The sequence below is a fragment of the Geotrypetes seraphini genome, chromosome 6, assembly GCF_902459505.1.
Source record: "Geotrypetes seraphini chromosome 6, aGeoSer1.1, whole genome shotgun sequence".
NCBI lineage: Eukaryota > Metazoa > Chordata > Amphibia > Gymnophiona > Dermophiidae > Geotrypetes > Geotrypetes seraphini.
Window position 1 is genome coordinate 8,343,896 of NC_047089.1, and position 12,988 is coordinate 8,356,883.

General features: G+C 46.4%; 1 protein-coding gene across 2 annotated transcripts in view; it reads left to right on the plus strand.

Annotated features, from left to right (window-relative positions):
• The first annotated feature begins 1,383 nt into the window (after positions 1-1,383).
• ATG16L2 (autophagy related 16 like 2) overlaps positions 1,384-12,988 on the plus strand; it is a 91,502-nt gene continuing 79,897 nt past the window's right edge. For both annotated transcript variants that reach the window (XM_033947458.1, XM_033947459.1), the window contains exons 1-2: positions 1,384-1,557; positions 10,907-11,000. In XM_033947458.1, coding sequence (XP_033803349.1) covers positions 1,428-1,557; positions 10,907-11,000 — 224 coding nt within the window. In that variant the 5' untranslated portion in view covers positions 1,384-1,427. The remainder of the gene's footprint in view (positions 1,558-10,906; positions 11,001-12,988) is intronic.

The following is a 12,988-nucleotide window of genomic DNA, read 5'->3' on the forward strand; positions in this document are numbered from 1 at the left end:
AGAGGGGTGATAGAAGGAGAAATGGGCATGGGGATGGTGGGTAATGGTGAAAAATGCTGCACGTGATTCTAGGGGATGAGAGAGGAAGAAATGTTGGTTGTGGCAGTAGAGGGGGTGGGATAGATGCCTGGATCTCTCAAGACAGATGGACAGTGAGAGAGAGAGAGAGAGGGGGACATGTTGCCAATAGGGGTGGAGGAGGGAGGAAGAAAAGTTGGACTCATGGAGGGACAGAGAGAGATGTTGGTTGGGCAATGGAATGAAGTCTGGAGGAGAGGAAGCTTGTAGGAGGCAGAAAGAAGAGAAGAAATATTGGATGTAGTCAGAAGGAAGTGCAGCCAGAGACTCACAAAATCACCAGCCAACAAAGGTAGGAAAAATGATTTTATTTTCAATTTAGTGATCAAAATGTGTTAGTTTTGAGAATTTATATCTTCTGTCTCTATTTTGCACTATATTTGTCTATTTTTCTATAGTTGTTACTGAGGTGACGTTGCATATTTTAAAATCTGCCATGACCTCTCTGAAACCCCCCCAAATATAAATGATAATTAACATGTACTCTGTGTACAGTCTGCTTTGTGGGTTTGTTTTTGTTTTTTAATTTTGTGGTTACCATTATGTATTAATAAGATTATATTATGTGCACATGAAAATGGATGGAAGGAACTGCATTATTATGGGGGCGGGGTCTGGGGCGGAGTTTGGGCTGGCTACAGGGTTGATATTTGTTAAGACTTCGGGGACTTGATGCAGACTAGAGCAGCTGTACTAAAGAGCAGAACTGGACCAGGCAGAAAGTGAAAGCCCCATCAGAAAGGGGGGGGGGAGAGAAATAGGACTTAGAGGCACCGAATTTCTTTGCACCAGATTGTGAGTGAAAGGGAAAATTGGGTGCTGGAGGTGTGGGATTCCCCCAACAGCTGCTCTGCTCTCTTGCTCAGGATCATCGAATACAGGATCCGGTCCACGTTTTCCTATTCGCTCTGGGTAGTTGACCTTAAAACGATTAGGAACAAAAATCTCAAGGTATTTTATGCAACTAAAAGAGAAATTCGACTTAAGAGAGAGAAGGGCGTGGCATATATCATTACCCCCCCCCCCGAAAGGGTTAATTCTGAATCCATTGGGGAGCCAGATCACCCCACCCTCAGCTGCCCAAAGCGCAGAGACAAGGAAGAGGAATTCCCGGGGAATCCCCCGTAACGCTGTGACGTCACTGAGGACTTCCCACCTCCCTTTGTCCCTGTCTCCGCCCCTTCGGACCCCGCCCCCTGCCCGGTCAATCCCTTCACTCGGGCCTTCGGGCGTTCTAGCTCCGCCCCTGGAAGCCGCGGACCCCGCCCACATCCCGCTTTAGCCCCGCCCTTGGCCTGGGGCGGCTCAGGCCCCGCCCACTTTCCCAGTCCCGGAGCCCTGCAGCGGTCATGGCTGCTGCCCCGGAGGAGCTGAGCCCGGGAGGGGGCGCCAGATCGGCCTGGAAGCGACACATCATCGGGGCGCTGAAGCAGCGGGACCGGAGGCAGAAGGCCAGCTTCCAGGACGTGATCGAGGCCTGTGAGTGCCCACCCTGCTGGCCCCCCTTTCGCTTTCCCATTGCACAATCGCAGGCCCGTTGCCTTTTGGAGCTTCCTCCCCAGCCCTGAGATTGTAAGCTCTTCCGAGCAGGGACTGGCTGTTGTGTTGTAGAATGTACAGCGCTGCGGATGCCTTTCAGCAGTAGTAATTCTGACTCTAGGGATCCCGTCTGGGCTCGGTGGGTTGTTTGCTTTTCCTGCTGCTTTGTTTCCCTTTTGCAGTGGCCGGAGAATAGAGAAAAATGTTGAAAATCGGATGCATATGCACTCCCCCCTCCCCCACCGAAACATGTCCATGAGAATGCTTCTTTTTTAACTAGGCTAAAAGTATCTGTCAGTGGAGTGCAATTTTCTAGCTTTGATAATGATTCTCCCCAGAGAAATTCCTACTATTTATGATTTCTAAACACAGCAAGAGACGGTCCCTGCTTGAAAGAGCTTACGATCTATTTATGACAGCTATAAAACTTTAGAGACATAAAAGTAAATTTGATCATGTGACACTGTATTTTCCGCTGCATAAGCACCCAAAAGTGGGTGGAAATCTCGGTGCGTTTTATGAAGCGAAGGTACAAATTTTGTTCCTCCCCGTATCATTGTAAAACCCGCTTGCTGCCGCCGCCACCCCATCTTTTTAAACCCCCCCGCCCGCTGCCGCCACACCACCTTTTTTTAACCCCCCCCCTCATCTGTCCATCGATCCGTCTTCCCCCCTTTTTAACCTGGTGGTCCAGCGTGTATCCTTCCCTCGTCTTAGTTCCTGGCTAGCGACGCACAGATCAGCGGCGCGGACATCAGGAGCAAGCTTTACTCTCTTCCGCTCGGCCCCGCGCTTCTTTCCAAATGGCTGCCGTAGGGGGCTGGGTGCAGTGCCTGGCATGGAGGGGGTTGGGTGTAGAGTCTGACAGAGGAGGGAGAGGGTGCTGGGTGCAGATCCTGGAAGGGCAGGGCACTTGAATATTAAGCTGTCCGACTTATATTCGAGTCAACCGTTTTTTGTTTTCTCCTTTGGGGGGAAAATGTGGGTCTCGACTTATATTCAAGTATATACAGTATATGTAAATTTAATCAAACGAGGTGATTAGCTATCCCTTCCCAATTCTCAGAAACAGCGCACAAACCTAATTCTGCAATGAGGGAGAGTTGTGAATCAAACTGGCAACCTCTATGCTGGTTTTTCCTTCGTAGCCCCTTAAGCAGGCCGAAGGTCCTACGGGCCCCGGAGTAGGGAACCCACTCAATAGAGTGTAATGTCTTCTCATTACGGGACCTTCTCACAGGGAGACAAAGTGATAGCTGGAATTAGAACTCAGGCACAAAGAGATAAAGGGATACCCATAGACTGTGGCAGAGGTGGGATTAGAACTCAGGCACAGGAAGATAAAGGGATGCCCAGAGACTGTGGCAGAGGTGGGATTAGATTGGAGGCACAGGAAGATAAAAGGATGCCCAGAGACTGTGGCAGAGGTGGGATTAGAACTCAGGCACAGGAAGATAAAGGGATGCCCAGAGATTGTGGCAGAGGTGGGATTAGAACTCAGGCACAAGAAGATAAAAGGATGCCCAGAGACTGTGGCAGAGGTGGGATTAGAACTCAGGCACAGGAAGTTAAAGGGATGCCCAGAGATTGTGGCAGAGGTGGGATTAGAACTCAAGCACAGGAAGATAAAGGGATGCCCAGAGACTGTGGCAGAGGTGGGATTAGAACTCAGGCACAGGAAGATAAAGGGATGCCCAGAGATTGTGGCAGAGGTGGGATTAGAACTCAGGCACAAGAAGATAAAAGGATGCCCAGAGACTGTGGCAGAGGTGGGATTAGAACTCAGGCACAGGAAGTTAAAGGGATGCCCAGAGACTGTGGCAGAGGTGGGATTAGAACTCAGGCACAGGAAGTTAAAGGGATGCCCAGAGATTGTGGCAGAGGTGGGATTAGAACTCAAGCACAGGAAGATAAAGGGATGCCCAGAGACTGTGGCAGAGGTGGGATTAGAATTGAGGCAAAGGAGCAGATGCATTGATTTGCCCAGGATCACACAGAGAGTCATTGCCGAAGCTGGGATTAGACCTGAAGCATGAGAAGATAGTGGCCTGCCCAACAGTGGCATAATCATGCCCACCCCCCTCCAAACTTGAGCTCCTGTTCTCTCCAAAATTTCAGTACTAGTGAATGGCTAGCAGGGATGTCCAAGAGCCACTAGCCAAAGAGATTCGCTGGCAAAGCCCCCACCCATGTTGCGTCTGCAGCGAGGAATCCAGTGGAGTGATTTAGCTGTGGAGGCCGCCATTCCCACCCACGTCTAGTTTTGAGCTCAGCTGTGATCCTGCACAGAAGAGCCAGCATCTGTGACTGAAGTGCCCAGGTGGGAGCTTGGCCAGCAAACCCGCTTGGCTGGTGGGGCTTGGGCATTCCCAACAGTAAAGGTGTGAGTAGGGGGAATGTGGGATGGCCTGGGGGAGAAAAGAGCTGGGAGGAATTGCTAGGCCCTCCCCAGTCCACCCCTGGGCCCCTCTCGCAGAGAATAAGTGGAAAAGCCAGGATTTAATTTCAACCTCTGCTAAAATTCATTGCATTCTCTCCTCACACTTCTGCTTGGGTTCATCAGGGTTCAAAAATGTAATACCTACCCCATCTTTGGCATCCTAAGCCCCCCAAATATCCTTCTCACTATACCCTTTAACCTCATTGGAGTTCCTTTCTCTCTCAACTCTTGTAAACCGTGCCGAGCTCTACGAATGTGGAGATGATGCGGTATATAAACCTAAGGTTTAGTTTAGTTTAGAGGCAGGATTTATTGCAAAATTTGCTGACAATATTCTGCTGCAATGTGGTAAAGGGATATGAGGTTCTCTTATGGACGCAAAAGGGTTTCACAAATACTGTATAACAAGGAAGGCATAGCTGGTTTTAAGAAAGGTTTGGACAAGTTCCTGGAGGAAAAGTCCATAATCTGTTATTGAGGAAGACCTGGGGGAAGCCACTGCTTGCCCTAGATCGGTAGCATGGAATGTTGCAACTCTTTGGGATTCTAGAATCTTGTTACTCTCTGGGATTCCGGAATCTTGCTATTCTTTGGGGATTCTGCATGGAATGTTGCTACTCTTTGGGATTCTAGAATCTTGTTACTCTCTGGGATTCCGGAATCTTGCTATTCTTTAGGATTCTGAATGGAATGTTGCTACTCTTTGGGATTCTAGAATCTTGTTACTCTCTGGGATTCCGGAATCTTGCTATTCTTTGGGGATTCTGCATGGAATGTTGCTACTCTTTGGGATTCTAGAATCTTGTTACTCTCTGGGATTCCGGAATCTTGCTATTCTTTGGGGATTCTGCATGGAATGTTGCTACTCTTTGGGATTCTAGAATCTTGTTACTCTCTGGGATTCCGGAATCTTGCTATTCTTTAGGATTCTGCATGGAATGTTGCTACTCTTTGGGATTCTAGAATCTTGTTACTCTCTGGGATTCCGGAATGTTGCTATTCTTTGGGGATTCTGCATGGAATGTTGCTACTCTTTGGGATTCTAGAATCTTGTTACTCTCTGGGATTCCGGAATGTTGCTATTCTTTGGGGATTCTGCGTGGAATGTTGCAACTCTTTGGAATTCTAGAATCTTGTTACTCTCTGGGATTCCGGAATGTTGCTATTCTTTGGGGATTCTGCATGGAATGTTGCTACTCTTTGGGATTCTAGAATCTTGTTACTCTCTGGGATTCCGGAATCTTGCTATTCTTTGGGGATTCTGCATGGAATGTTGCTACTCTTTGGGATTCTAGAATCTTGTTACTCTCTGGGATTCCGGAATCTTGCTATTCTTTGGGGATTCTGCATGGAATGTTACTACTCTTTGGGATTCTAGAATCTTGTTACTCTCTGGGATTCCGGAATCTTGCTATTCTTTGGGGATTCTGCATGGAATGTTGCTACTCTTTGGGATTCTAGAATCTTGTTACTCTCTGGGATTCCGGAATCTTGCTATTCTTTGGGGATTCTGCATGGAATGTTACTACTCTTTGGGATTCTAGAATCTTGTTACTCTCTGGGATTCCGGAATCTTGCTATTCTTTGGGGATTCTGCATGGAATGTTACTACTCTTTGGGATTCTAGAATCTTGTTACTCTCTGGGATTCCGGAATCTTGCTATTCTTTGGGGATTCTGCATGGAATGTTGCTACTCTTTGGGATTCTAGAATCTTGTTACTCTCTGGGATTCCGGAATCTTGCTATTCTTTGGGGATTCTGAATGGAATGTTGCTACTCTTTGGGATTCTAGAATCTTGTTACTCTCTGGGATTCCGGAATCTTGCTATTCTTTGGGGATTCTGCATGGAATGTTGCTACTCTTTGGAATTCTAGAATCTTGTTACTCTCTGGGATTCCGGAATGTTGCTATTCTTTGAGATTCTGTATAGAATGTTGCTACTCCTTGGGTTTTGGCCAGGTTCTAGGGACCTGGATTGGCCACCGTGAGAACGGGCTATTGGGCTTGATTGACCATTGGTCTGACCCAGTAAAGCTGTTCTTATTAAGGCAGCTGACTGCCTTCTGAATCTCTTCTGATGCTATAACTATCTATAACAGGTGTTTTCATATGTGACCTAAAAACAGGACTCATTGCTGCCCTAGAGTTTAGCTATCTGACCTTTTCAGTCGTTTGATACCAGGCAGAGAGCAACTTTCACAGCCTGTGTGACAGAAGCCAAATGCCGCATCTGCCTGCGTACTCTGGCTCGCATTTCTTCCACAGCCCGGGAAACAAGGGAGGTGAGGCTCCAAAATCGTGTCCTGTCCATTGCCTTCCCTTCTTGGCTGCAATGCAGTTGTCGGGCCAGGAGCTCAAGGGACGGAGCGTGCCGCACAGGGTGCATTTCCGGCTCAGGGCGGTCCTGCAGTTCAAGCTTGCTTTCTTTGCAGGAGGCGTAGCTTCAGTGGCATGAGGTCAGGGCCTTCAGTGGATTCGCCATAGCCCCTAAAGGCCCTGAGGAAACTACTCTGAATTTGATTGGTCGAACAGGCAACAGGCAAATGCTGCTCAGCCAATCAAATTCAGATCAATACTATCAGGTCCTTCAGGGGGTTCGGAGAATCCCCAGCCCAAGAGCCCTGCTTTTTTAAACTTTTTGTTTGATGCAGATTGACTGGTTGAGCAGGCTGCCAACTCAACAAACCAAAAAAAACAAACAAAAACCCGGGGCTGTAGAGCTGGGGATTCATGAATCCCCTGAAAGTCCTCACCTCACGCCGCCGAGTAGCCTAATGGTTACCACAGTAGACTGAGAACCAGGGAAACTGGGTTCAGTTCCCCCTGCAGCTCCTTGATTCCCTGCGATGTCACTTATCCCCCCATTGCCTCAGCTTAAAAAAAGAAGCTTATATTGCAATCCCACTAGGGACAGAAAAAGTATTTGTGTAAATATATAAATGGCTTTGATTGTACTACAGAAAGGCAGTGATCTATATCAACTTCCTTCCCTTATTCCATACCCTCTGCAGCAGCAGAGATGATGGTGGTAGACAGTAACCACAGGGGCCATCGGTCAAGTCTGTGGCAACCCTGTAAGGCCATGTCCAGTCGCTGCTGCAGTGTCCAGGGGAGTCGAGGGGGGATAATTCACATTTTAGTGCTTCATTGAACTTCTCAGAACCATCAAGACTTTTTTTTTTAATTTTACTAATCAAAAAAATTAAAAAGCAAACCTTAGTGAATTCAGGAAGCACTAAAATATTCTCATCCTCCAAAGACACGCTGGAGAACTGCATTCCCGTTATTCACTCCCAGTCCTTGAGTAAGAGAGCTGCTCATGCCTCTGTCCTTAAGATTACAAAGTGTAATTATAAAATGACTGAAACATTTCTTAATGTGTTTTAGTTTCATGCATTGTCACCTAAGTCATAATTCCATCTGGACAATTCTCTATTAATCTGTTTCACACGACCCCACCTGGTTTATCTCTGCCTTCCTGCCTGTTTCATCTCCCTGTCTATATTAATTTCTTCATCACAATCTATTTTTTTTTTTTTTTTCCTCATTTCACTCTCAATTTTCATTTTCCCTTCTTGTTTTCCCCATTTCTTAGGACTCTAGGCGTAGTACCACAAGACTACCACTAGAGGTTGTGGCTGATTGTCTATGTATTCCACAATTTATTTTTATAATTATTTCTACTGTTTTGCCCAGCACTGAAGTCAGGTTTACCAGTCTAATCTCCCGGCTCTCCCCTGGAACCTTTTTAAAAAATCGGCATAACATTGACCACCCTCCAATCTTCAGGTACTACAGAAGATTTTAGCAGATCAGCAATTTCATGCTTGAGTTCTTTCAGTACCCTGGGATGTATGCCTTCTGGTCCAGGTGATTTATTACTCTTTAACTTGTCAATTTGGCTTAACACATTTTAACATAACATAAATTTTTATTTATATACCGCAAAAGCCTTTCGGTTCTAAGTGGTTTATATAAGAGGTAAGGCTGACCAGAGTGAGCAAGCTACAGCATAAATTGGCAGTCGGTTAACAAAGGAAATTGCAATGAGGTAACAAACAGGTCTTTACAAGGAGGTAGATTGGTCAGTTGACTTGTTAGGAGCAGTTGGTAGTAGAGTTTTACAAGAGGTGGAACTGATCAACGTCATTGGGGTATAACATAGCATGGGCAGAAGTGAGTAGGGATCAATCCTACTCATCCTACCCTAGATCCTCAGGGCATCCTTAAGTTAGAGCTTATAGGAGGGTGGGGGTCTTGAGGAGGTAGAGATGGATGGGTGGTAACAAAGCATAGCAGGGTTTAAAAACAGTTTTGAAAAGTTCCTGGAGGAAAAGTCCATAGTCTACTATTGAGGCAGACATGGGGGAAGCTACTGCTTGCCCTGGATCTTGCTACTCTTCGGGATTCTACATGGAATCTTGTCATTGTTTGACATTCTGCCTGGAATTTGCTATTCTTTCAGATTCTGGAATCTTTCTGCTCTTTGGGATTCTGCATGGAATAAGAACATAAGAATAGCCTTACTGGTTCAGACCAATGGTCCATCAAGCCCAGTAGCCCATTCTCATAGTGGCCAATCCAGGTCACTAGTACCTGGCCAAAACCCAATGAGTAGCAATATTCCATGCTACCGATCCAGGGCAAGTAGTGGATTCCCCCATGTCTTTCTCAATAACAGACTATGGACTTTTCCTCCAGGAACTTGTCCAAACCTTTCTTAAAACCAGCTACGCTATCCGCTCTTATCACATCCTCTGGCAATGCGTTCCAGAGCTTAACTATTCTCTGAGTGAAAAAAGATTTCCTCCTATTGGTTTTAAAAGTATATCCCTGTAATTTCATCGAATGTCCCCTATTCTTTGTAATTTTTGACGGAGTGAAAAATTGATCCACTTGTTTCTCCCAGTTAGTTGTGACCTGCATTGGCCACGGCTGGAAACAGAATAGTGGGCTAAATGAACCCTTGGTCTGACCCAGTATGGCCTTGGAGGAAGTCTTGGGTGGGGGGGATGTTCTTGGAAGAGGCCTCCTCAGGAGAGGGATTCTCTTGTGGGGGCACTTTGGGAGGGGCCACAGTGGTCAGCATTAATTATGTTAACTTAATTGCTGTTAACATTTGTATGTTAATCCAGAAATATTAACAGCTATTCAACAGTGGTACCATATCTAGCTATTTCTCTATCTATCCTCTCTATTTCTAAGGATATAGATATGCAGTAGATGGACTGAGATTTGAGGGGAAGGCGGCTGCTTCAATGAACGCCCATGGAATGGATTGGGTAAAGCTTCTATGTTTTGCTCATTCTCATCCAACTCTCTGTTTCCAGTATGGTGGTGTGCCCTTGGGAAGCCAGGGACGAGCATATGAGAGTGTCTATGGGTCCAGGCTACGGGTCCCAGTATGGCAAGTACCACTAGTCTGTTTTCAGTCAATAGTCTGCTGTGGTTTAGAACCGCTACGGATGTCTAAGAAAGCTCAGTGTAGTAGGAATGACCCAGGAACAAGAATTGGCACATCCTATGGCTACGTGTTTCTCGCTGGAGTACAAGTGGCTCCCACAGTCTCACTTAGATTTTACCGTATTTGTTACGAGATGCATCTTATCATATCCTTGGATTCCTGATGCAGGCATCATTGCCGAAAAATGGCCCTGTGGAATTGTAAGGGGTTATCTTCCGCTAATGCTACCATTCTACCTCCATAGAGCAGGGGCTGCCAGCCCAAGACTGAGCGGACTACATGTCCCAGACTGCACTGGGCTTTATAGCTCAGTGCTGAGCTACCTTAACAAGGTAACCCTGCTGAGTCAGGGGGTGGGATTCAGCAGTGAGGTGTTTATCTGCCACAGAGGAGAATCATTCAAAAAGGTCCCCATGAGAGGAAAGGAGTCCCGGGGAGAGAGAGGTTTCCCCTTTCCTAGCTGTAGGCTGAGGGAGCCCTGGAAAGGTTTGGGACGTGTGCAAGAACCTCCAGGGGTAACTGGTCTCTACTGAAACAGGGTAAGCCAAGCCCATAAGGAGACTAAATGTGGAAGTGACTTAAGGCTACGAAAACTAAGCAATTGTTTGTGCCTTTCCTGAGTCTGTGAAGAAACGGACTCGGGTCTCTAGAAAAACAAAAGCTTTCTGGTTGTTTGTGCTGTTTTGAGTGCATGTGGGCAGGGCTCCGGGTGAGCCTGGACTGGACTCTGCCACATGCCCATGTTGAGTTCCTTGAATTATTCTATTGAATACAGAATAAAAGGTTTTATTGAGAGCCAGGTCTCCTGGGATCTTATGTTTGGTCGTGGTTACTGCACTTCCTTCTTCTACAATCCTGTGAAGAACCTAGTCTTCCATTTTTTGCTAAGAAAGTCCAAAATATTATGAGATGAATTTCCTTAAGACCTAATCCTGGTGGGTCTGAGGAATTTGCAAATCGACTTATAATGCAGGCCTTCTCAGGACTGACCTAGTAACCTCATAAACAACCGTGGTCTCGGGATGTCCTCGGTGAATATGCATGGCAGATTTTATATTATTTTAAATTCGCTATTGGTTGAGGTTTTTTCTCCACTTTACTTAAATGATTTTTTAGAGGGTACCCCCCCACCACTTGGCTAATAACATTTGTTTTCTGAATTTTGAATTTGAATTTTGTTATTATTATTAGTAGTATTCTGATGAGATTTTATATTTTCTAAATATTCAATGTATTTAAATTTATTGCATGCACATCCATTGTGACTGTCCTGAGAACTCAACCAACGGCTGTAGAGTCACCGGGAGCCAGTATTGGAAGCCTTATTTTCATAGCTGCTACTTGTGTACATGCTGAAAACACTTTTGTTTTTGATCTCCTTAGACAGCAGACTCTTGGAAAACACCGGTCTCTTGTGGCAGCTGACGGGAAAGATCCAGACGGAACTGAAAGACCCGCACATATGTCACACCTCTAGGTAATAAATCTATGTGCAGCCTGTCCTAGGTTCCTTCCATTAACTTGATATGCAATCTGCTAAATAAAATGAATCAAACCTGTCTGACCTGTCCAAACTAGATCCTAAGCTCTTCTGAGCAGGGACCATCTATTAAATGTTAAATGTACAGTGCTTTTCAGTGCTATTTAAATGATAAGTAGTAGTGGGAGTAGATGAAAGTGCCAAATGATCCATCTTTCCTTTCAAAGAGAGTTGCTTGTTGGTCATGCCTTACCTCTTGGACATCCTTCCAGTGCATTGTGGGATTAGCAATCAGGTTACCAGGATGCACTGGGGGTGGGGTGGAAAGTCAGGGTTGGCCTGTTTCAGAAAGTGAGTGGGTAACTCTCTAATTCTGGCATATAGACTTTAGAGATTTTGGCTGTTTATGTTACAAAACATTTCTAGCTACGGCCCCTACTTATCTTTTGAAACACTTCGATTTGCCAGACAAAGTTCGTTTTACACCCAGTGCTCTCCTTATGTCAAGGACCCGCATGAATGTCTACTTTGAAAAATTACGAGCCATGGAATCGAGGGTGATACACTCACGTGGATTAAAAACTGGTTGGTGGATAGGAAACAGAGAGTGGGGGGTAAATGGACAGTACTCGGACTGGAAAAGCGTCACGAGTGGAGTGCCGCAGGGATCGGTGCTCGGGCCCGTGCTCTTCAACATATTTATAAACGGCCTAGAAACTGGCACGATGAGCGAGGTGATTAACTTTGTGGACGATACAAAGTTATTCAGAGTAGTGAGGGCACAGAAGGATTGCAAAGACCTACAACGAGACATAAGCACGCTCGAGGAATGGGCTGCGAAACGGCACATGAGGTTCAACGTGGATAAGTGCAAGGTGATGCGTGTCGGTAACAAAAATCATATGCATGAATGCAGGATGTCCAGTGGAATACTTGGAGAGAGCCCCCAGGAAAGAGACTTGGGAGTACTTGGAGACAAGTCAGCGAAACCGTCTGCGCAATGTGCGGCAGTAGCGAAAAGGGCAAACAGAACGCTAGGAATGATTAAGAAGGGGGATCACAAACAGATCGGAGAAGGTTATCATGCCGCTGTACTGGGCCTTGGTGCGCCCCCACCAGGAATATTGCGTCCAACACTGAGCGGACTGCGGGGCCCAATGGACCACTGGTCTGACCCAGCAGCGGCAAATCTTATGTTCTTTCATTTCCGACTCTGAAAGGATGTCAGTTGAAAAGATTTCTAGATAAAACTTTTATCTTTTCTGGCTGGTGTTTGGAATAAAACTTTTAAGTGTTTTAGTTCTAAATTCATCTTCATGTCAAATTTTTAGAAGCCATCCTCTTCACTCTCTAATACTTGTAATAGATATATGGATATACAGTGGTGCCTCGCATAACGAACGCCTCGCACAGCGAACGCTGCGCACAACGAACTTCATGTCTTGCTTCCTACAACGAACTTCGTTTCACACAACGAAGTCGCCCGAGCTGCATCCTTCCGCGCAGGCACTGCGCTTAACTGCCCTCTCTCCGCCTGGCTCCCTGTGCAGTGGCGCTACATATTTTAAACCCCCCTGCCGCCGCTGCTGCATATTTTTAAGCCTCTGCCGCCACCGCATATTTTTAAACCTCCCCCCGCCGCCACATATTTTTTTTAAAAAGCCACCACTGCTGCAACTTTAATCTCACCCGCTCACTCGTAACTGGTGGTCTAGCAAATTTCCCAGCCAGAAGCGCAGACAGAGATCAAGAGCAAGCCTTCTGTGCTACTGCCTGGGCCTGCGCTGATCTCTGAATGGCTGCAGTCAGCTCTCGCGGGACTCACAAGAACTAACTGCAGCCATTCGGAGATCGGCATGGGCCCACACAGGCGTGCAGAGGAATTGCTCCTGATCTCTGCGCTTCTGGCCTGTACGCCACTGGCTGGGAAAGATGGGAGGAATTAAAAAAGGTACCGAGGGGGGTATGTGGGGGGTGATTATAAT